The sequence below is a fragment of the Hetaerina americana genome, unplaced genomic scaffold (genome assembly GCF_022747635.1).
Source record: "Hetaerina americana unplaced genomic scaffold, ioHetAmer1.1.p SCAF_3, whole genome shotgun sequence".
NCBI classification, from domain to species: Eukaryota; Metazoa; Arthropoda; class Insecta; order Odonata; family Calopterygidae; genus Hetaerina; species Hetaerina americana.
The window spans coordinates 5,126,145-5,151,973 of record NW_027286874.1 but is presented as its reverse complement, the minus strand read 5'-3'; the positions used below and the strand labels follow the sequence as shown (position 1 = coordinate 5,151,973).

The 25,829-nt window shown below is 41.0% G+C and overlaps 1 protein-coding gene across 1 annotated transcript in view; it reads right to left on the bottom strand.

Moving 5' to 3' along the window:
- Positions 1–22,929, bottom strand: part of LOC139690741 (peptide transporter family 1-like) — a 35,374-nt gene extending 12,445 nt beyond the window's left edge. The window contains exon 1 of the mRNA XM_071588270.1: positions 22,679–22,929. Within this exon, the coding sequence (XP_071444371.1) occupies positions 22,679–22,720 (42 nt within the window). The 5' untranslated portion in view covers positions 22,721–22,929. The remainder of the gene's footprint in view (positions 1–22,678) is intronic.
- Positions 22,930–25,829: the final 2,900 nt, after the last annotated feature.

The following is a 25,829-nucleotide window of genomic DNA, read 5'->3' as shown; positions in this document are numbered from 1 at the left end:
CAAAACAAACACAAATAAGAAGTAATGCTTATACCCCGAGTGGGATTTGAATGAGAGATCATAAAATTTGCCAATTTAGTGAGCCACCTGTCCAGGACATTGTTATAAAATGCAGGCATAGGGATAGAATGAGGTATTTATTGAAAGACTGAGGCTTACTTTGGGCATTGTTTATGTTTGGACAACTACAAGGATGCATGGCTGCAATAAGCTCTTGTTTGAATTAATGATGTTTATCCATGCTTTCAAAAAAGGTGACATGATACTGGAACTTGCTTCTATTTATTAACTTTATGTGGACTTGCAAATTTTGGAAAAAAGGATTACTCTTAGCTGTTTTACATCTCCTTCCCAATGCTGGAATACCGATGGACACCTAATATTGGGCAGTATGGTTAGGTTATTTGGGTCGTCATCCTATGAATTCAGTGCACTTGTATTAACACTCACAGGGATGAACAAATTTGCTGATTTTATTCCCGTGTGGAGCAGTTCTAAGAATGAGATGCCATTAAGCCTATTAATGCTTATTTCCTAATCTTAAATATTTACAGGTAATTCTTCCTCTTCCATCTGGATAACAAAAGGATGGACACCACTTCCAGTAAACCTACTCAGAATTGGATACAGGCACTCTCTTTCCTTTAGGAATGATTTCGTGAAACAGTCCCAGCAATAACTCAGGCTGTGTGCAGTTGGACCATACCAAACCAAAAAAAAGCAAGATTTGATTTTGCTCAAAGTAAGCTTATTTTTCTTACATAATTTTGCTCAAAGTAAGCTTATTTTTCTTACATTTCTAGAATTTCAGGGAGGTTATTGCCATTCATTAGTTGGTCTTTTTATTTACCAACTCAACCATATTGATTCAAAAAGTACTTCGTGCATTTCACACAGAAAGATAGAACTGGTTTGAAGACATTTGATTGAGGTGTTATTGAGGTATGTAGATATTAGTTGAGGTTCAACTGGTTTCAAAACATAAATGGTATTATCCTCAGGTGCCTAGTATTACCTGCAAATGACCTATTTCAATTTGTCACTCCTTAATTAGTTTTTGGAAATTTACAAAGTACTTTTTAATTCCTCATAGGGGAACTTTGAAAATTCCATGAAAACCATTTATAATTGATCATTGTGTGGGAATGCAAAAACCAAAAAAAGGAGTGTTCAAATACAATGAGAACTTTTTTTTTTATTTCTTCGCCAATAGTATCGAACACTTCCATCTCTGAATACTGTCTTTTTAAGTCTCATAATAGCAGAAAAGCCAAAGTTACCAATTTACCATGCAGAGAAAGAAACCTGCAAAAGGTAAGGAAATATTAGGATTTAAAAAATTCTCAGAGCCTTATCTGTAGTCCTATAGCAAGACAAATTGCTATGGGGATATAAAGCGGATTTGTTTAAAACATGGGTGGGTGGAAATATGCCATCAATGGAAAATGACCAATGTGCCACCTGAGGTAAACAATTCTAGAGCTTATTCTGAATACCGAAACTAGGAACAGCCGTTTGCAATGGGCTGAGTAGGCATTTGATCCACTTCCAGCCCTGGGAATGGACCTTTCGAAAAGGCCAAACTGGAATTTTGCGTGAACTTTTTACTCCGCCCTCTGCTGGAGTGGGCGTAACTGGGCCACCGCTATGAAACATTTTTGCTTCACCGATACTTGCGAACGTCCATCTGAAGGCACATCATTTTATTTCCCGCAATAATAATCACACAAAAGATATGACATTCAAGTTTATTCCTCGCACCAATTGGGCTAATATTGCTGATGACCTTACTAGTGACTGATTTCATTGCTGTGTGAATTCGGTAAGATACCGAGTGTTGGAAAAATAGGTCATATACACTTGTCCGTGAGCGACTATTTTAATGAAAAAAAGATAAACGATTGTCTGCCGTTGACTGAGAATATACGGAATCCTAACGATTAATTTTGATGAGAACATAACTACATAATTAAACTGCTTATACGGGCACGACGACAAATGGCAAAGGAATCAACCTGCATGGATTTTTAAAGATCTTCGAGGAATGTCGTTAGAAGTGGCCGCCGCGCTCCCTGAGGCCAGCGCGGCGGTATCTGTTTCCGTTCTTTTCTGTGAAGCTTAAAGGGGGGAATGAGGGAAAATTCGTATGAGCTCGACACGATTCTTTTTTTTCTTGACGCAACCCAGTTTGATAAACTCATAAATGGGGCATGAATAAATTAAGCGACTCGTGGCGTTCGCGCTATTGCCTTATTTAATTGATATGTATCCCCCGCCCTCCTTTTACAAAACACCACTCGCCGTGATTTTCAGTTTGTTTTCATCTTCCCGAACCCCAATAGCCTAGAGAAATTGATATCAGAAATTTCCTTTTTATTTTAAGATGCAGGCTTATGTATATGTGCTTGCGTATGTGGATACACACATGCACGCACGCGCGCGCACATATATGTATACATATACACCTGTATATGTATGTACATAAGTATACATGTGTGTATATGTGTGTACATGTGGTTATATGTGTGTGCATGTATTTCCATGCATACATCTGCCATTCAGCGTATCCTCTAAAATTTATCTTTCACCATATTGCAGTATATTTCAATTGTGCTTTTTAATTAAAGTCATGCAAAACCATCGAGCAATGGTTAAAATGGAGGAAAACTTTGGTCTGCCACAACAGGGATTACATTACAAATTAAATTAAAAAACAATGAAAATATCTGATTTTTAAGCCATTTCTTGGGAGCTTCCTCCCTTTCACCGGTTTCTTCAACACTCGTCTGATCCATGAATACTCATTTCGCCTTTGCCGTTTTTACGCATTGTTGTGTGCACACTTTTCCGTCCGTGAGGCTCTGAACAATCGACGTGTCGACCACATTAACCCGTAACTTGCTCGGTCTTCTGCATCGAATTTTAGCCTTCCCCATATTAAATCTTAATGATATATTAATATCATCATCGATAATCTACCGGTTAAGATAGGTTTTTGATGGCCACGAGCTACCAAATGGTACAGCGATTATTCCCTTGTCTCTCTTAACAGAATAGAACCCGACATCCAACCTTAAACTTGTCCCCTCTTAAATTCCGAATACTTCTTTCCTCCCGTCATTCCGTCCAACAATCCTATCCTACCTCGTTCGCCTAACATTTTCCCCTCTCTAGCACGGTCTTCAACATTTCATTGCCTATCAAAACGCTCTGCGGATAATGTATTATTGCTTAATTATTGTAAATCTAATTGTAAGTTAATTTGGTAACGCTCAGCGAAAATTTGACATTTTTGTAATCCAAGAAACTGTGTAGCCTATACAAGTATTCAATCAAGATATTGACGAAATCGCGAAGAACGATTTTTCTCCAGTCCATAGCGTTGAGGAAGTCTTCGCAGTTGCATTTAGCTCAGCAGAAAGTTAGATGATTTCCATTTATGCTGACGTAATCCATATTAACCTGGTAAATTCTTTTCGATTTAAGATCGGCCAAAACGGTGCATTGTATGCATCTTCTACACGTTTCTTATCATGTTTTTGTTGACATTCTACCCGGGTTTGTCCTTTCGTTTCTGCTCCGTCACTGGAATGACTCGATGATAACGGCAGAGCTGTTCCCCTTGGCGATTATTCCTCGTTGCTCACAATAAGTGTGAGTCCAAAATGGACTGGGAATGTCAATAGCGCGGTTAAATGGGCCGTAGACCATTCTGCTTACTCAATCAAGCTGGCTTTCATTGATTGAAATCGATAAAGAATTAGCTGTAAAAACTTTTTCACAGTTCCACGTCATTGAAAGATTGTCACTTAATGCAGAATCTCAATGTAAGTTTTAGAAAATTAGCCGACTCGACAGCTCGTATGCCGTCGGCGTGCTCATCCATTTGGAGAACTTTTTGTGGCAATGTCAACCAATCCTTTTCACGAAAGATTGTGCTGTGATAGATGGGGTTAAAAGGCGTGAGGAGGCTAGCCGAAAGGTGTCTGCAGTAGTTTCTGCAGTTCATTAAAAAATGAATGCTTGTTTAAGGCAGCAAAAATGAAAGCGCATAAAAAGGGTTGAAACTCCATCCCATATTATTACTATGCGGAAGGGAGACTTGAGTAAATCAGGATAAGCATATCTGTCAGCTGAGCACGATGGGTATTGACTACTTCTTACTTAAAGAGGATATTTGTGGTGAAGATAGGAAGGCGGCGGATGAGTAGGCTGTGCAAGAATGTGACTTGGATGCACCGGCGAAAGGCAAGCTCGAAAGGGATGTGCTGCGCTGGGAGCGAGGGAATGGATGAGAGGCGAATCGCCGTGAAAAAGGAAGCATACCTGTATACTATCATGTGAGAGGCAAAAGAGGGAACAGCGGTAGATCGAGGCAGAGAGAGAGAGTGAGTGAGAGGCAGTCAGTCAATGGGTGAATGTAGTCCAAGAGAGAGAGAGAGAGTGTGTGTGAGGGAGTCTTGGGCCAAGGAGTCTCGGGAATGTAAGATCGTGTACTCGTACGAATGTGACGTAAGGCGAGAGAGTAGGGCAAGGGCAGGATTTTATGGAAGAAATCAGCAAAAAGGAATTAGTCCCTGAAATAACTTTAGATAGACTTTTTTGCCTTTTTATTCTCCGTTTGCATTATTGAGCTGCTAAAATTAGGACCTCCCTTATTGCAAAATTCCGAAAACTCAACCAGAAGTCAACATTTGCTTGCGACTATTTTTATCGCTCCATTGCCCTGGCCTCTCGTATTGCAAGTCCAGCGTTTGAATGTCCCCCGAAACCGTGCCTTCGTCAGAATCTGAGCGGTTTAGGGATGAGATAATATTTCGCTCCGGGCGTCCAGGTGGGTATGCTTTGATGGACTGGCCAGACGAAAGCGGGGAAGGGTTGTGTCCCAGATATTTCTTTTCTTCCGGCCGGTAGCGTTTTGAGGCGAGCAACTCTGCCCTGGATGGTTTTTTATTCCGAAATCGTCCTCCGACACACTCTCGCACTAGAATCTAGTCTTTCCGTCCACCAAACTAGATATTCTCGTATACTGTTCAGTCAAAAAGGCTTTTTATAATCTGCAATTATTTTCTTTCTCCCTTTTTCATTGAATTATAAACTCCAGCAACGATGCATCGGATAATAAAAACCCTCATGATAAGACGAAATAATGTTGAGAAATTTGTATAAACTGAGCATAGCAAGAACAGAGACCTAGTGGAACTCACGTTGTACTTCAGAAGATCCACATGTCGACCAACTCGCGATAAACAGCCTGTGATTCAAGATACCTGGCTGTAAATTAAAATATCACCGTACACTTGTAAGTAGTCAAGACAGAAATATAAATGTTTCAAATGTTGCGTTTCCTTATTATGGTTTGTATGTAATTAGGCGTATCGAAATCGGAAAAACAGGAAAATCCACTCACTCTTATTAAACTGTCATTTCGAATCCTCTATGCCTTGCTTTCTCAACTATTAATGTAGTAATTTGAGCAAAAGTCTCGTTGTGCTTCCGACGTGCTGCGTAGAGGGGCTGGATTTGTTAAACGTTGTTATGACAAACTGAGTACCTCATCAAAATTATTAGAGGAATTAGGTTGTGAATCATTCTATGGAGCGAAGGTTAAATTAAGGGTTAAATCTCTTGCATTAATTGAAAGGTCGTCTCTTTGGCGATGGTGTTGAAAATATATCATTAGCCCCATCGTACTACAGAAAGAGAGATCCTGTGAATAAAATTAGAGAGATTAAGTGCGGAAGAGATATATTTAAGATGTCATTTTTCCCTCGAACAATAACCGATCAGAACAATATTATCTGACCGCGCTAGGGGAAAGTATTTTGCCACACACCCTAGCGGTGGTTTGCAGGGTGTCATGTCCTATATCATGGGTATAGTATACAGTAGTAGATTCAATTACCATATCATGCCACGCGTTCGGATTCATCTTCGGATTATTTACTTTTCATGATTTCTAGGAACGCAAGTTTTCGCAGAGTTGATTGCCATTTGCGGGTTAGCCTTTCATTGGTGACAGCGTATCGCGTGACAGTTCGATCGATGAGCGTTCATGTTCATCTCCAGACATTGCCACATTTTCGCTTCGGTCTTCTTTCCGCGTTCGTTGAAAACCTCTTTCGACCATCGCATGTGCACATTCGAGCTTGACCCACATTCAATCAACCGACTAATCATTCGACCCTTTTAGCCCATCGAAACTCCGAAAGGATACTGCTGCATGCAAAAGATAGTTTTTACTTTTTTGTACATTCTATTAGAACAAAAGCAGTAATTGATTTTAAATACCCTCAAGTAAATGCTATACCTGTATAAGTCCCAGCCGTGTAGCCAAATGTCATTTATCCGATGAAAATGCTAACTATTATTTAACATTGAAAATGTTTAAAAAATATTTCCTGTAGGTTTTTCCCAATATGTAAACCAACCATTATAGCAAAAAGGCAATGACCTATTCAAAAATATACAGCTTCTTTCAGAGACTCCAGATTTCCGGGGCAATATCTCGATCAGGAAAAAAACTTCCCTACTAGTGATTACAATAACTTCATTGTGATAACGTTCATTTTGATAGCTTATTTGTTCAGTAGTTCAAAGTTCATTTCCGGTAGTAGTTTTAGGGGAGGCGACCGACAACTCAGGTCATTTGCGCCATTAGTGATGGATAGGAAAGAATGAAGGGTGGAGAGAAATCCAAAGTCGCTATTACCTACTCTTAACGAAAGGTACCAAGGGGTCCGCAATTTAACGCCCCATCCGACGGACGGCGTGCCTTGAAGTCACTGAAGCCCAATTTATTACTTACTATTCATTTTCATTTAGCTATTAAATCGCGCTATATATATATATATATATATATATATATATATATATATATATATATATATATATGGCTGTGTAAACTCTGGTTAAAAACTTAACTAAGCGTAGAGAAAAAAGAATGGACACTGACGAATATGGCTAACTTTTCGATGGTCAAGCCTTCATCCTCAGTATCTTTGTTCACATATTTGTGGCGTTGCTAAAGAGTATTAGTTTCACAATATATATATATATATATATATATATATATACAGGTATAATTTATTACTCAATTTTATATTTTATTTCAGGAAAGTATCCATCAATGATGTGGAAAGCGGGTTTGTCAACTTTTACAGCTTACCACTCGAGAGTATTGTTGCCAGGTTGGGTTAGGTTCAAGCCTAATGGTGCTGTTATGGCAGCGCCAATAGGCTTTAACTATCCCAACATTTAATTATTCAGGCAATATTTGCGGAATATATGTCATGAATTGCATATATGATAAAAAACATGTTTTTTTAATATTTTCAATCCTTAAACATATTACTACGCTCTCCGTATTTATGGTTGATTTGATCTTTTTTTGTTTAAAATATTTATATTTTCATTGTTTCTTCCATACAAACTCAGACGAAATTGGATGTTTTCAATTGAAAACATTAAGAAAATTAGGACACGAAATTATATTTTTCAATATGCCATACAAAAGACAATAGTTCTACTAGCAAGTTTGCTAAACTGATCAATATTTGTGATGATGGACGAGCCTCCTTAATAATACATTCCTTTAGATTTCATTTATTTAACGGTGTTACACATTGGTTGAAATCGTCGCGGTATTTCGTCACTCTTTGGGTGGTAGGGGTATTGCTCTTGGGTATCTTGGGGTGATTGACTACTCCCCTGGGGTTGCCACCACACGCGAGGAATATGAGTTCGTTTGCCAATTAATTATTCGGCTCTGTAAAGCCCATCGCTGCGGATAGCAAAGGGAGATCAAAATCTCGTAGTCCCTGTTTGAAAAGGTAAGGAATACGAGGAAGAGACCCAGCGAAATTCAACTGGGGGCGAAACCAACAATCCAGCGGGCGGTCGCCGTTTGAGAAGGGGGAGAGGGCCGGAGGAGTGGACCTCAGAAACAGGGAAGCAAATGCGCTTGTTTTGAATGCATGGAGGGAGTAATTCTGAACAGAGGAAAGAGCAATTTTAGTTTCAAGGTTTTTTTAATAAGTAACAAGTTGGCCAAAGTAAAACTTTAGCCAAAAATTGTAACTTGGAAATTTACACTTATTTACCATTTTTGGGATCGAGACCCATTATTAAAGTTTTACTCGTCATCATCAGCATTTCAGTTCTAAGATTGGTTTACTGCAGATCTCCAATCATACCTGTAGATATTCAGGTATTTTCTATTTTATTTACATTAATTGATCATTCTCAGCGTAGAGCATTTCGATCCTCTGAATGCTGGTATTATTTCTTATTAAGATATTACAATTTAATTATTATGAGTGGCTATCAAGAGAAATCGCGACATAAATACCGACATTAGTCCTTCGTTGCAAAATATATGTTCAAATGAAAAAATGACAAAAGCAATCCAACTTGGACTCGAATCTACTTAAACGATCTGACAACCATTTGCAAGAACATATTTAAGCCGCCAAACTACGGCAACACTATTGTTAGATAACGATTTTTCAGGGTTAATATGGTATAGCATATTGCAAAGAAAAAAACGCCGAAGGTTATCCCAACAATCTTAAATTATTACCATTTACCATTTTTCACCTAACTGGACGTCACCATCTTTCTTTCCCGCTTGAGATTCAAGTATCGAAACAAGTATCTCAAAGTATTTTTTCATTTCTTTAAAATTTCCCCTTTCTAGGTGCCGTGTCTCTTATCTGCAGTCATGTTTCGATATTTGATGGTACTGTGTGGACGTTCATTTATTTAAGTGGCACGCGTCGGTTATGGCAGGTAGCTTGTGAGGTTAATCCTAATCTATTTTACCAAAGAGGCTCAGGGGAGGATCGGGGTCATGACCCCAACGCACTCGAGTCAGGGCAGCACTGACCGTTGACAAAAGTATCTAAGCGAGATACCGCTCTGGTGTGTTTGGGCAAGGATTAATTTCTGAGGCGAAGCAGATGGAGGAGGTCACCGAATGGAGGTGAACCTTACATCGGCTGGCCGGCCGAGTTGACCCGGCGCGGCGGGCAGCGCGCGGACGCCGGCCATCCCACACTCCGCTAGTTTGAGCCTTGCCCAGGGCAAGGTTGAAGTTTAAACGAGTGGTTTGAAAATTATTCATATTACTGAGCAACATGCCAAGGTAAAAACGATCACGGTTACGGAAAACCTCACGGTGATATAGTGATATCACAAATGAATGATCAGAGCCTGGAAATGTCAGACCAAGGACTGAGATCTTTCACTAATAATATTGTGTTTCCCCGTTGACTTTTCCTCTCACCCTGACTCCCCCCTCCTTCCTTACATCTCTTTCTCTCTTCTTATTCCTGGCGACATTAATTATCAACCATAAATTATGCATTTTTGCTCGACATTCAAAGTGATATTGGAGCAGAATTCATAACTTATTCGTTGCTTTCATCACCTATGTATTTTGTGGGCGCGCGTGTGTCTGTCTGTGAGGTAGAGAGGGAAAGGTGCTGAGTAAAACTACATGTAGCACATTTCTACAAGTAACGGAATTCCGAACAATGGGCCTTTGGTCACTTGCATCCCGCTGTAACCGATTTGACTGCATTTGCACATGTGTTGGACAATGGCTGAGTGTACAAATCGGAATACAATGGGGAAGAGAAACTCTTCGTGGATCAAGTTCCTTTTCAGATTATCTTATACCAAATCAAAGGGGATCGAGGTGGTGCGGTGGCTACCGTACTGGCTTCCCACTCAGAGGGCCAGGTTCGAATCCCGGCGGGGTCGAATATTCTTCAGTGGTATCTCGATCCCTACTGGAGGTACTTTGTGGAGGGCACTTAGAGTGAGTACGCCGTCCGTCGGATGGGACGTTAAGCTGTTAACGTTGGCGCCTTTCGTTAAGAGTAGGCTAATGCCGACGCCGGGTTTCTCTTCACCCTTCATCCTTTCCTGTCCATCCCTAACGGCACAAATTACCTTAGCTGTCGATCGCCTCCCCTAAATACTACTACAGCTACTACCAAATCATAGCGTGCACTTTCCGGGTTCAAGTGATGATAATTGTGGTAATCGAACGACCTAAATCGATTTATGTTTAAGAATTAAGCACAAAAGAAGCCGCGTCTATCAAACCTCCCCCTTCTATTCCTCGCCACCGATTTCAATGGATGTGCTTCCTCCTCATTTGCTGGCTCTTGTTTCTTCCCTTCAAATTTGGCGAGATGAAGTATCAACGTCGATGCAGTTAAAACGATTCATATCAAATCGATAGCTGTGTGAAGTCAATGTTTGCACTCCTATCATGATACCTAACGGCGAAGCACGTAATCGTACTTTTGGCTGAATCCCGCTAATAAATCAGATTACTTCTAGTATTTATTTTAAATATGTAGAAAAAAGAAAGATGCATCAAAGTTTCATAAAGGCTTTCGTAGATAATTTTTCCAAACGTGATTGAGAGTCTACAGAAGAACAGTTTAATATTCGTTTTAGAGCAGGTGGGTTTCTTCCGGCTCATCTTTATTTCCACTTGGTATTCGAAAAATCGAGGAACCACACTTTTAAAGCGTAAATTTGTGAGTGGTTAATAAATATATTTGAGCGTTAGACTATAATGTATGTAGTTGGTCATTTTCGACACATCTACACGTAATGTTAGTAAGTTAATAAATAAGTTCAATTTTTTCAATAAGCTTTACTTCAGCTTTCGAGATCATGCAGACTCGCTTACGGGAGATCTTGGTTGTAGTTTTCGAGTGAGAAGGATGGAATGAATGAAAAGTATTTTTTAATGAAATGTACTTCGTTCAAAATCAATTATTGGTCCGCCAATGTACATGCATACTTTTCCCCATGGAACTAAACGGTTCTCTCAATTGGCCTAAGCTTAACTTTCGTCTCGAAGATTCAATTCCATTCTATAATTGGAAGGAATTCTCGAAATGATCGCTGATTTTCAGACCCCAATTACTAGTGAATGGAAAACACTTAAAATGGTGATCTTATAAGCGAAATTTACTCTATCCGTAGACGCACAATCATTACCAAAGTAATTAAAAATTGGCAATTTTCCACAAAATAAAATGTATCAATGCGACCGAATTCAATGTAACTACATCATCGTCAGGTAACAGCCATCACTTGGAGTCCAGATTACAGTCCACTGTCTATTGATACCATGCCGACGGACAGTCAACGACCGCGGGGGAAAACCCCCGACTTAATCCGTTTTCTCCACGGCCCTAGGAGTTTGGCGCCGCTCCGTGGGACACACCCCCAACGGGGAATCCACCTCCATCCAGCTATCTCGTTCTCTCCGGACTTTGAAGAACTTTGAACCTTTTACTTTTTCCTCCCCACCCCCTTCCCTTCCCCCACTCACGTACGTAGTGACCCATGCTGCCTTCCATTTTCCCCCCTCTTCCCCCCATATTTCCCCTACCTTCCCCTTACTTGCTTCTCAGCATATACACTGGACTCCGAGTGATGACTGTTACCTGACTATGATGTAGTTACATTGAAACCGGCCGCATTAATAAATTTTATTTAGTGAAAAATTACCAATTTTTAATTAATTATGATATTCCACCGTATCACGCTGGAAACGTTTATTTTCATTACCAAAGTGTTTGGCGCTAATTCTTCCTCGCAGCAGTGCTGAGGAAGAATTGAAGAATGAGGAAAACTAGAAATTTTCAAGTTATTTTTAAACGCGTTTGCGCATTTTGAAAAAAAATAACTTTCGTTTCGCAACGATACCTTCGAATAGTTTGCTTCCTCGTTTAAATGGTATTACACAAGCCACAAGCGGGAGCCCCGTACACCAAAGCCATGTGTGTGTTCCTGCCATGCGAACACCGAAATCGCACCTCGTTTTCTTCGAAATGGTGGAAAAGCTGTGGGTTAATAATGATTCATATTTTTGTACAGATTTACTAATTTTAATATTTTAACCTTTTGTTTAGAACGTTCTGTTGAATAAAAAATAAATAAAGACAAACATGGAGGGTTTGCATCAACCGATCGGACTCTCGGAACGAGTCTCAATTGCAATGACTTCGAAGCACGATGAGTTATATACAACATTTATGAGCTATTATACAGCTGAAAATCGTATGAATATGTCAATGGCACTGAGGGACCAATATAATTTGACCCTCTACCCTTCTCGTGGGACTTCACACGTCACGCAACACTCCAATAATTCTCAATATAAAATCCTGCCTGGCGCGTGCGTCGCCGTTAGGTCCTTAATCAGCAGTGCACTTATTTCCACTACAATATTTAAATCTCTCTTCCTTCCGAAAGTAAGAAATCATTTCGTTAAAAAATTATCTTCGCGATTGTTGAACATATTGAAATGTGACGGCAGTCCTTTTATTGCGCACATCTACTCGACATGCAATGCTCGTTTTGAAAAAAATCAAATGCCAAAAGTCGACGGCGAAGGAAATTAGTACAAATTTCAAGTTTAGGCGTCATTAGTCTGATGGTACTGTGAATTCCATTCTGAAAAAGAATTTTTCGTACTCGGGTTGGCTCGATCGATGAAGAGACGATCGCGCGGTATAACACCGATGCAGCATCGCGACACCAGCTCCAAACTTTAAAATGCACTTGTTTCACAACACCATAAGCTATTCGGTATTATTTCAGTATGAGTAAATTACTACGTAGCCTGCCGAAGGAGGCAGGTTGGATAAAAATTCCCCCTGGGAGAGCAGATAGGGTGGGTCCGCATAAGTATTCTGGAGGCGAAATTCCTCTAAAGAAATCTTCTGGAATGAGTTCAAATGATTAGGGATCAATTCTCTCAAAATCCCTTGATATCTCAATATGTTATTCGATTATTTGTTGGATATTTACGCTCAGTCGCTGTGCGTGGTAGGTTAGTGGATGGAGAGCTTTAGGCAACTATGGAACTATGGAGGGGTTTGTAGGTCCAAGCACTTGGTGACGCCTTCAGACATCCCCAGCTTCACCCACACTTAGTGTTTTTTAGAGCCGCGTTTTTTCCCTTCATGCCATACCCTCTACTCGCGTCTCACAAGACTTCAACGTCTCATTACCTCTCCAGCATTTTATTTTCCTAACTCCGTCGAATTTCTCCCAAGAACCTTCTCTCTTCCCATACCATGAAGTCCCGCCCTTCGTTTGCTTTCCTTTCCTCCCATTTTATTTTCTCCCTCTCCGCATCTTGAAAGCCCCCCAATCTACGCGCATTGTCTCACAACGGTCAAGTTTCGAAGCCATTCAAAACTATGCTCCGTATCTAAGTTGTTACTAACTTTACTTTAAATATTGACTTAGGGTCAATTAATGATAGCTCATTCAAATTCTCCAGTAGACACCCTTCCTGTTTTGGTTGAATTTAAGTCATATGTAAGTTTCGGATAAATCGCGTATATCTCCAGACCACTCGTATCAGATGCAGTCAAAGCGGAGGAAGGAATAGGAAACCGGAGAGAATTTAGGAAAACCCATAACATTTAGGGTATTAAGGTGAAGATAGCCAAAAGAAAAGAGGTGGGATATGGACATAAAGAATAGAGCGGCAGAGGGGGAGAGCGAAAAAATAAAGAAAGGATAGGAGGAGAAAAGAAGGGAAATCATGAAAATGATGTTTTACGAGGTCCATAGACGGTGAAAATGAGGAGAGAAGAAGAACCCATCAATCAGAATTACTCAAAATTACATTGTTTTATTGACAAGCTAAATTTTAACCATGGTGAAGAAAATGTTCGCAAAGCATAGGGGTCTGTCCGGAAACTATCCAGCTATGCAATATTTTGAGAAAAATAGCCCATCTAGGACAACGAGGCCTTAGTCCCCGTCTAAGTTCTCCCCGTGTGGCCTCACAAACTTATCCAAGAGTCTCTACCACTTTCAAAACAATTATCCAAGTAATTTTTCGGAAAGATCCTCAGCTGCCTCCTCACATTCTCCTTTATCTCGTAACGTACATTTTTTCAAAATAATGCGTGGCTAGTTTCTTACCGGGCCGACCTCGTATGGTGAATTCCCGCCCATTATATGCGATCTTAGGTTTTTGTTTTCATCTTTTCTCCAGCGTAATTCTGGTTCAGGGTTTCGGAAGTTACATGCGATGCATCGTATCGCGTCGTTATGTCAGGCGGCTGCAATAAATACTATATAGGCATACCGCAGCAAACATGTGGCATTTTATCTTTACAATTAATTTTATGCAACTAGAAAACATTTCCCTTGAGTTAAATACAAATGGGCATTCAATTGGGCAACGGTTATTTATTTGTTGGGCAAGTTGCCCGGGGGGGGGGGGGGTGCGTGTTTGCGGCAATGGGGGATATGAGAGACCGCATAAGGTACCGTGAATTTTCGGCTTGAATGGAAGGTGATATGTTGAAGTTAGCAAATTCCACGTCATCTATTAATTGTCCAAACCATTGTCAAAAACTCAGATTGGAGGCTATCGAATGTCATATTATTTCGCCCAATGACAAGAAGAGAGGATCGCATGGATCTGAAATGGCAATATAAAGTACGCTTCCATCGATTCGCTAAACTACATCTACGGAGTGCTATGAATGCATGCAAAATGAAGCCGTTATTGTTTCATTATTGTGTGATCTTTGAGGTGACTCTAGGTATAAGAGTACTGATTTTCAAATAAAGTGAACCCTTGGTTTTACAAATGCGCTGGGTTAAAAAGTCCATCAAATACAAAATAAGAGCCTAATGGCCCTCGGATGTTTATAGGAAACGTCATTTCTCTGATTTACATTGTTTCCTTTGGCCGTCAATGATGTGTTAGATTTTCACGAGGACTTCAGGATCAAGTCTTGTTTAACGTGATAATTATAATCGAAAACTCGATTTGGAAAGTTCAAGATTACAAGATATTAGCATAGAGTCAATTTCTGATTACGCCAATGGCGGTGATGTCATGCTTAAAACGCTATTTGACCACATTTTTGATTTATTGCAATACACTATCTTATAACACATCAGGCAGATAGGAACAAAATATTTATTGCAAGGCTAGGTTGTGTCTGTTGTCATTAAGAATATTTCATTGAGCAATGGTTGATTATCAAATGACCTATAAGGCATTGTATATACGTATGTTAAATAAAAATCTTTAACAGCTCCACATTTGATCTACTTGAGCTCGGTCACAGCACTGAAATATGTGGTAATTTCCTAAAACTAAGCAAGAGCATAATCAAACAACAAATGACAGTAGAAGCTTTATATATTTTAGTAAAATCCTTCTTACTGAAATGAAATAATTGACTTTGTAATTCCACACATTTATTTGAAAAACACGACCCAGGTTTCGACGTTGAACGTCATTATCAGGTGGTCCTTATAGAAGCAAACTTGGTATACATACCCTCTGATCGAGGGAGGGGAGGTTGGTCAGATAGGGAGGGTGGAGGGGTGAAAAGGTTACAATGTAGCTGGAAAGAAAAGAGAATCACGAGTACATCTTTCAATCGTTGACTTAGAAGAATGGTAGGTCTAGGAGTGGGGAGTTTCCAAGTCAACGATTGACACCGAAAGATGTAATTCTCTTTTCTTCCCAGCTAAATTGTAACCTTTTTACCCCTCCACCCTCCCTATCTGACCAAACCCCCTCCCTTGATCAGAAGGTATATATACCAAGTTTGCTTCTATGAGGACCACCTGATAATGACGTTCAACGTCGAAACCTGGGTCGTGTTTTTCAAATAAATGTGTGGAATTACAGTCAATTATTTCATTTCATTTTAACGTGTTATGCAAATTCCATAAAGTCACGCCTGAGACAACAAAAATCCTTCTTTTTTTCAAGTACCGATCAAAAGAGAATTCGTTTAATTTTGAAATATCCTTACGTTAGCAACATTAACTTCGACTTTAATAATGAAATATACCTATTTGCTGGCGACGCAGTTGTTTACAGACATGTGCGTAGTCCTGACGATAAAGCGACTCAGTTGGCGACCTCAATGCAATACAAAGTGGTTACGACACTTGGCAATTAGAATTATGGCTCAAAATATGCGTAGTGAAAATTTTTTGAAATAGGTGTAGTTCCCTCCCGAAGCATACTGCGTCAAGACTACTGAAATAGAAAGTTTAGATTTCAGTTGAATTCCTACCCTCACTCGCGACTTCTCCTGGGTGAAACACATACGGACAATACTATATGTTGGCAAGATAGCCATAAATTAGAATTCATCAGAAGAGTATTGGGAAAATGTGACGATAAGGTTACAGGGCAATGTTATCTTTAACTAGTAAGACCTCATTAGAATGGTTGCTATTACATGTAATCCTCATGAAGTTGGACTGATTGCCGAATTAGAATGCGCGTAGCGTAGAGGGGGGCTAGATTTGTGAAACGTTGTTATGACAAACTGATCGGCGTATCAAAATTATTAGAGGAACTCGGTTGAGAATCACTCCCGGAACGAAGGTCAAATCGCAGATCAAATCTCTGGCATAAATTGGATGGAGATCTCTTTAGCGATGATGTTGAAAATGTATTATTAGACCCATCGTACTACGGGTAGCAGAGATCATGTCAAAAAAATTAGGGAGATAAATTAAATTTAGAACAGATAGGTTTATGATTTCACTTTTCTCACAAACGATAAGGGCTCAGAATAAAATTATCCCTCCCGGCTAGGGGGGGATATTATTTTTATTTTTTAATTCTTAATAGCCTAGTGTGTTGCCTTTATCTCATCTAACTTTATTTATTGTCCTTCATGTTTCGAAAAGTTCCTCTCGTATGCTTCTCGAAGAAACGCGCTGATTTGTGCTGGATACACGACCGATTTATTCTTAAGTAAAGAAATTTGTGACTCTCGGTCGGTGTTGATTTAACAGTTTTCGGTGGGTGGGGTATCGTTTGTGGCCGGGAACAATATCCTGAGAGATTCACGAGCGGGTTTTATCGTGCTACGTGCTCAACTCCGAATGTTATCTTGCCTAGTCGCGCTTGAACAATTGAAATTTCAGTTTGCAATAGCGATAGATTGAAAACAATGTATTCTGGTATATCTGGTATGCTGGTAATAACTCGCTGGCTTCAAAGCCGCATGGAGGAAATCAGTTTTGAGAACTGGATGTTACAAAACTTCGTTATCATAATAGATTTAAGTAACACAAATTCACACGCAGTAAGTTCACCCGAGGGCTTTTCAAAACAGCATCCGGAGGTAACGCCATCCGCAGTCCAACTTGAAGAGGAGACTGTCTACAGAAAGGTTTATCGGATTGAGCCATCGAGTACTTTATTGAGTTTTTGGAAGCAATGCGAAACTCTTTAAGGATATAAAGAGCCAGATGAATTGGGCACGCCTTGGATGGACTTTTTTTAGGGGCCCATACGACGGGCTAATCGAGGGGAAGGCCCAAGAGAGACGTAGGCCTAGTAGACAGGGATGGAAGGCGGAATAACACAGTAACGAAGTCAAAACAGTTAAGGGAGAGAGTGGAGGGTAACAGTCGACCAATATTTGGCTTGAAGTATTAAGGTGTTAATGAATTTCAGCTCCAAGTACGTAAGGGCGATTAATCTTTAGTTTCAACTCATGGCGAAATTATGGTCGAATTACGTGATCATCCGCATTGAAAACTGATTTTGTCCGGGCGCGATGCGGATTAGTTATCCCGCTTACCTAACATTGTAATATCCAAAGAAGTCTTTATATTGCAACTTATTTGCGAAGTTTTATGGCATTCATTTCTGGTATTTTTTTACTCGCAGACGTACCTTTCAGCGATTTATTCATCTTAGATCATTAAGAAATGCGACTAATGGCCACTAATGCTAAATTGTGCGCTGAATTCAATGCCTATCAGTCGGACTTTTGTGACCATTATTGCCAAAACCTAATGTAATTTTTCCTTCTCAGAGACTTTATTATGAAGCGGCAAATGACAAGAAATAAAATGCAAATAATACGTACAAATGCCCCCGAGGTCCTTGGATAATGGCGATGCACTAATGTGATTCTATTTTTTTTACTCCCGGGCATAGATTTTGGTGATTGGCTAGATAAGCCGTTCGTCATGATGAAATATGAATCGAGGTACCAATATTACATTATGTGTGGAATACAACGGCCACCATTAGTCCACGTACAGCCATTTAGTTTCATACTTAATTTTATTTTTCTTACGTCAGAGTTTCCATTAAACGGCACTAGTCCGAACCCCACACTTTCTTCAGAAGTTCTCCCCAAAGTCTGTTAAGCATCGACGTTTATTCTTGAAAAGCGCCGATAGAAAATATTTTCCCGTTCTCCCGTTATCTTACGCAGTTTGTGGAGTTCTTGGTGAGCTGGGCACGAATTTGTGGTCTTTCCCTGTTCAGGAAAGCTAGATTACCTATGCTGTCGCCACTTCCGGCCTTCCTTGACCCTCCATCTTCCCCGCGTCTCAGCTCAACTCCTCCCCCCTTTCAACCCCGTAATTATTGTGTCGCACCTGCTACTTCTATTCCCACCTCCCTCAAAAACTTTCAAACCTTGATCAGCGCACAAAGGTATAGATGTAGGTGAATACCGGTCTTTCGAAAAATTGGAATGCGAAAGTCAAATGATTCTGTTGGTGTTTATAATCCTAAGACTACTACGAAATCTTGGATGGGAACCTCTGGAGGTTCAAAGACGCAACGTCGGGTTATGAAAACAAAAGTTACAGTCGTTAGATCTTACACGTGGCATCGAAGAATCCATGTCCGATTCTCCGTACATCGACAGATTAGTTTTGTAGGTAATCTTCTCATAAAAGGTAGTTTTTGAACCCTCCCCAACAACTAAAGCATATCTCGCGGACCACAATTTGTTTGACCCACTTTTAATCCTGCTTCAGCTCCTCGTACTTTTTCTTATCTACCTTCACGCCGACCAAAAAGCCTGTTCTGTTCCTCCCTGAAAATGGAAGGAAAATAATACGATATTTGACATATGCGAGATGACCAATTATTCTACGGTCGGACAGTAATAGCGGAATCGACGAGATAATTAAGGCAGTTCAACGTTGGATTCAAGGATTCATATTTCAATCTCGATCACCATTGACGACCGAAACAAAGAGGGCGATGCACGAACTAATTAATATCAATTAACTCTCTAGAGGCTTCTTATTCTTGGCTGGCTGGTGTCTCCTAACACCCCCTATCAAACGTCCTTTTGGCTACTATTGTGGCGGGGGAGGGGTTCTGTAGACTTTTTTGAAGGCGCGCAATTGGTCTTGGCGCATGTAAAAGGCGTCATCCTGGATGAATCACTTGCAACGTCGGGAGGATCGCCCATGTCTTGCTCTGCGCCGGCGGGGTCTTATACAGTGAAAAATTAGAGGTACAAGACTGTCGGAAAGAATGATTAGTTTTTCCCTCAATGAATAGTTCATATCCAAAAAATAAAGATGGGAAATGCTTAATTATTACGATACCAGTAGCATAAAAAATATTCCTTTCTAGGATTCCTATTTTGCGCATTTCAATCTGTTAGACAGTTATGAAATCAGAGATGGGAGAAGTCACTCTTTCGTCCCGCGGCCCAAAAAGGGAGATTCTTTTAATTGTCGATACGCAAAATTACCATTGTATAAACACTGTCGCAATATTTCTTAAAACTTGAAACACGCACTATAGAACAAACTGTATGCTAACGTACTTTTGATTGAAATCCGATGAGCCGTTTTTGAGATCTAATGTTAAAACAATTGAGTATGTGGGTAAAAAGGAAACTTTACAGTTCCACAATGAAGATTTAATATTTAACGACCATGGTTTCGATCCTGCGCATCATCATCAGATGTGTCTGCACAATTTGGATTCGGACATTAGGCTGTGGTGCGTTCCTTCTCCCTCGAGATCAACTTCACCATACCAGCAACCCCGAATGTCCCCCCCCCCCGAACCCTACTTCGGGTTTCAATTCAATGGAATTCCCCAGATTGCCTAACCAATGGAGCGAAAACCTTACGTACCGATTGGAAAGAAGCACGGCTCAGAGCACAATAATAAGAAATAATGGCGCATGTCTGGTGGTAGATATCGTTTTTATTCGAACTCTTATTTCTCACAAGAACGATTGTAAGAGCTTTTCTATTCGCAGACAACAAGGCCATCAGCGAAGGATGAAGCTAGAGGGAGATTAATACATCTTAGAGTAGGGCTAGCGGAGAAATATTTCGAAGTCTAAGAAACAACCATAACGATAGTGCTCTCATTCCATAAATAGGGAAGCGATCCGTTAAAAAATATACCAGGAGTTTACAGCGTCTACGGCAGTGAGACGTGGACGATTGAAACAGCATTGGAAGGAAGATAGGATGCGCTGGAAGGAAGTGTCGGGCATCGAAAAATAATGGAAATAACATGACTAGACAGATTCACGAACGAAGTACTCCTAGGAGATGGTGACGAGAGAAAAGCGTGGAGGACAGTCAATTGGAAACTTCTCAAGGCACAACAGTTTATCGAAGACCTTAGCCGACGGAAGGATAAAGGGTGAAAGAATTACAGAGGAAGACCAAGGGTGAATTGGAATGAAGTGCAGGTACCGGAACGCATCAGAGCAAGGGACTGAGTGGGAATCGGGGATTGTTTGTCTAAGGCAGTAAATAGGAACGAACATATCATGGTTGCATGTGGTTGGAGAGAAACTCTCAAAGCGAGGATTATTCGTGGTCTCAATAACGGAAGAGTTATTAAAATGTGTGAATGTGATAGACGCTACAGGATAATATGCGAGGACAGGATAGTGTGGAGGGCATTATTGAAAAGGAGCAAGTCCCCCGAAACAGCTTAAGATGGTGAGATGTCAGTGCCGATCTTCGGATTGGTGATGAGCGGATGACCATCCACAACATTTGTCCCTACGTTTGAGCACGTTGTTTGAACAAGCACGAAATTATGGAGCCGTTTCCAAATGAATCCTGGTCCTTCGAATCGGTCGGCCAACTTGCTTTGAACTACCGAAGGCTCCGGTTGCGTGGCGGAAATCGCGTGGTTTTTGGTCTGCAACCCAGAACGACCGCGAGAATTCGCCCCCCCCCCCTTGCCCGCCCGCCGTTCTAAGGGGACTCCGCGAATTCGCCCCCAACTATCGCGCGCCCACCCCCTCGCCACTCCATTGGCCCGCAAATCCATGACCTACATGGATTCCACCGGCCCTGCCCGACGCTCCCTATATCCAGTCGGATACACTTGTGGAGCGAAAGAGAATCGTCGCCCCGCCAATATTCGTCGCTCGGGAATAAATGAAATGCTATTTTTGGCCGAAATATTGCGTATTCCGACGAGTGAGTGACCTTATTCATTGACAATTCCATATCCCCGCAATCACATCGTCCGAAACATTTTGATTTATGACACCTTGATGCGAAGGCGCCGTCGTCGGTGGAGTTCAACTTCTCGCAGATCGTAATCATCCCTTCAAACACATAGATCGCGAGTTTCTTGAAAAACAGAATATACCCAGCGGAGAGTAGCCCGAAACGATTGCATTTTGATGTCAAGACACTGTCTAACATTTCGTCATTTAGGATGGACGCAATCCACAGCTTGCGTAGTCTCATTTCGCGACGGTGTTTGCAATTCATGTCTGGTTCATTTACAATGCTAGATAATCAATTAAATCATATCTAACAATATTTTTTATTAAAGATGGCATTGATCTGCGATTTTAAACTATAACTTTTAATTAATTTTGCGACGGAAGTCACCCGGAAAAATAAAATGAAATCTTGGGTGGCATTTATATTGGCATGAATGGAATTGAGGGCGTCCAAGACGCAAGGAGTTAAACTAAGAATAGAATGATTGCCGAGTAAACTGTAAAAGTGATTATTTTGTATCCCTTAGTGAAATTTTCGTGAAAATGTGATAGACAAAGAGTAGGCTGGCAAAACAGTAAGTAACACGGTAGTAAGATAGGTAGTAGACTTTAGTCCTCCGGAATAACTTGAGACCAGGCTTTTTTACTGTGCCTTCTCCGAAAGGGAATGAAATGAGGGGCATGTAAATACAATGCGATGAAGTGCATCTTTTCTGGAGTGCTCGAAGTTTTCGTACGGTAAAGAAGCACTATCAACTTGTGAGTATCAGTTAACTAATCGTACGTCCTTACTGCGCTGAACTGTGCCCTGTGTGGGCACTTATATTCACGCGCTCATTAAACGGGTAGCATATTGTTTTCCAGTAGAGATCGTATTAATTTCTTCTAGCCAAGAATATTGACGTGGCTCCTCCGTGTGCTCAATCGAGCTTCATCGGCGATGCTGTCGTCGAGAATGTGCGACGGCAGGAACTCAGAAAGTCGAACGAGAAAATTAATGTAAATAAGAAGTCAGGATGATGGATCGCCCGGAGACATTTCAGATGATAAGGGAGGGGTTGAAATCTGTTGAACTCCTTGCTGGATTTACGGGCAACCTTCGCTATCTCCCTGCCGTTTGCGCAATTCTGATTTTTTTCGCGTCGCCTTTTACAACTGTTTGGAGATCATCGCGGCAATCCACATAAGCGCCGTCCCGCCTTTGTTTCTCCCGAGCTTCGCGAACGTCGAAGGCGTGGAATCACTTGAGTGTGTCACCACGATGGGAAGGAAGGGGGAAATATTACCGAACCAAGGTCAAATTCAGGAGCACGAGAAACGTCGAATAAGTAAGGCATAAAACGCCGAAGAGGAGTCACTCACGACCCACTTACCTGCTTCTCCACCGGAGTAGTCACCGCCACTAGGTCTTTCATTTTGGGGCGCTCCGTTTATCGTTCGCCCAGGAGATGATGCACTGTCGGGTGATTGGGCGTCGGGTTTGATGAGACGTACTTAGAGGGACAGGGAAACTGACATCTTCGTTTCCAGGGTTCTGCTACGCGGGCTGTCTTCGGCGCGACGGCGTGGGTTACACATGCACACACAATAACAAAGGAAGCCCGAGGGAACCACTAGCACCAAGCCTCACCGAACGCCCGTCCACGCGCGACTGATCATTTCGCTACGTATTTCCTCAGTGTTCCTCTACCCCTCCCTCCCACCCCCTTCCCCTCCCTCTCTCTCCCCACCTCCCTCTCGCGAGCGCGCTCAACTCTTCCCCATTCAGTCGAAGGGATCGAGTTTACCGGTAACTTTGTGACCTCGCTCGAGGAAATGCCACGACTGCTTTCGGCTTCACTTCCGTCATCACAAATCGACGGACTAGAAGGGAACGTAAACAAACGACAGCGATACATTTATCGCGGGGCCCTGCCTTGGTGAGATCGCCGAGGCAATTTGTACGCCTGTCGTTTTCTGGTCCATCCACTCGTGAGATGGATGGACAAGGTGATGACGCAATCGGTGACCACTCGCAAAACTTTCAACTTGCTGACCTGTAATCACCAATTATCTGTGAGATAATAATTAGTTATTGAGATTCACATTTCCAGTCTTGGACAAGAAAATTTCTTTCTTGGGGAGAAATGATAATTAACAATTGTGATTTCCACCACAATATTTTTATTCACACGACCTGGGTTACAACTTCGAACACCGATAATGACACGGAGTGTTGAAACCTGGGTCGTGTGAACAAAAATTCTGTAGTGGAAATCACAATTGTTAATTATCATTTCTCTCCAGTATGGAAAATGTCTACAAAGTTGAGCCTGAAACTATGCGGTTCGTTAAACATTTCTTTCATTGGCCCATCATTCAAGGTTCACCCTCAAGGGTGATAGTACACGAATATATGCTCTGTAACCACAGGAATCAACTCGAAGGTTGTTTCGATCGGTGAGAGCAGAGATCATCATGCACTAAACAATACTCTGTCCCTGAAATTCACTTGTCAACAGTGTAATAATAATGGCCCAGTTCCTCTCCCTGCAGTTTCACAAGAAGCTCTGCAACCCGAAAAATATCGCAGCTTGGCTGAAGCTGAGGGTAGTAAAAGTCGTAGGGAATCGAAAACCGAACCTATGTTCAGTAGTCGCTCTGCACCCTAGGCTACCCATGGCCCCCATTTTTAATCCATTCGTATTTCCACGCCGATGCAGGTGTCTGGGGCTACCGGGAGTATCAAGAGAAGTTGAGTGCTCGTTTCTTGAGCGGCAAAGCTCGACTGAGGCGGGTTATTAGGAGGGGAAACATACGGCCAGCAATCACTATCTTCCAAGGAAGTTGCTGGCTCGGGGAAGTGGGCATTAATTAAGTTAGGTGCCATGTTAATTCGAGTTTGAATGTTAAAATTGTGTTTTATTAATGGATGAAGAAGCTATGTAGTTCTAAATTTGCATTTTTTTCCAGTGAAAGCCGTAGTATAGTATTTAGATATGCCGTCTGACGTTAGCATATTCCGGATGCATGTTCTTAGGGGCACGTAACAGAGGTAATAGCTTCATTCGAGAGTTTCATAAGAACAAAAGGAGACCACTCACCCCTTTTTTAGGCATATCGGCGTTGTGGCACTCTCCTGTTTCGTCTTTACCTAGCAATCGGGTGCCTGTGAAAGAAATGAGTAAAACTGATTTTAGATCGTTTTGTGTAATGTCACAGGCTATTCACACGAGCATTACGATATGCCTACCTTTTATGGGAAGAGAATTCACGTTGGCTTACCAAGCACAAATTAGAATAATTTTGGCTAAATTGATTTATATTTGCAACACATTATCTTTTGGAACGATTTGGAACAAAGTAATTGAAATATAAAGCATATATAAATTACTCGAGCGTACATTAGAGTGGAAAGATATTAAAAAAAGAGGTAAAATAAAAAATCAACCAATCATTAACTAGACTACATTACTTCACACCGCAATTACATCATTCTCAACGATAAGAGATTAAAACATTAGAGACTTTAACTGTTGCATATACTTTTGTATTTTTTCATGTTTTCAGAAAAATAATTTCTAAACGCCCATTGCACCATTAAGCATGGACAGTTGTTGAGCGTTTGCTCTGTGTTGAGGAATTTTTCACATTTAGGAACTATTAGCGAATTTGATTTTTGATTGGAAGATTTAAGGAAAAGATAAAGAGGCAAAGGCATCGCGCTAAGAGAGAGAGAGAGAGTTTCACAAGAGGAATTGTTTTCTCTGATCCACTCAATGCGTCGTAAAATTTTTTTATAGGTCATTCGACCAATACGAACGGCGGAAAATGGAGAGATCTTATAATTTTTTACGGTGCTTCTGCGTCGAAAAGCAAATATTTTACTCTGCGGAAGTATTTTCCTCCGACCTTGACCAGACACGAGAGGATATTATGCGTCCTGGCTATCCCAATGGGTCCATGACTGTGCCTTCGGGCGTGACTCCCTTCAAATCTGACAGCCTTAACAAAAATTAGTTCTACCAGGCGACGCCTCCAAGAGCTTCAAAGGAAATACAAGCGCTCATTGGCGTCGTTTGTGACCTCTTCATTCAAGGAAATGATTCTGAAACGGGTTCGCTCAAACAAACATTCCAATTTTTGAAATATAGGTCACTCCGTGGAGCTTTGCTAAGGCTGTTACCCTCATTTGACACCACTTCTGAAAGTCTCGTGGTGTGCAACGAACAAAATTAATTTCCAAACGCTGTCCTTAACTCTTAAATGGGGTAGATCGATGCTTGAACTAAGGCAAGCCGTGGTGTTGGTTTTGAGGCTGGATGAATTAGGCGAACCATGAGTGGATCACTTGAGAATTACACCACCACGTCGGTGTAGTCGCGCGGGTAAAATGAATTTCTATTACCACTATCCGCTAGCGAGTTAAAAGAATGGTTGTGTTACTCTTAGCAGCCGAGACTTTAAGTTGATACCTTTTAGTTATCTCTGCGCTTCCAATCTAATTTTTACATCCTCTTTTGTGAAAATATACCTGGTAGCTGT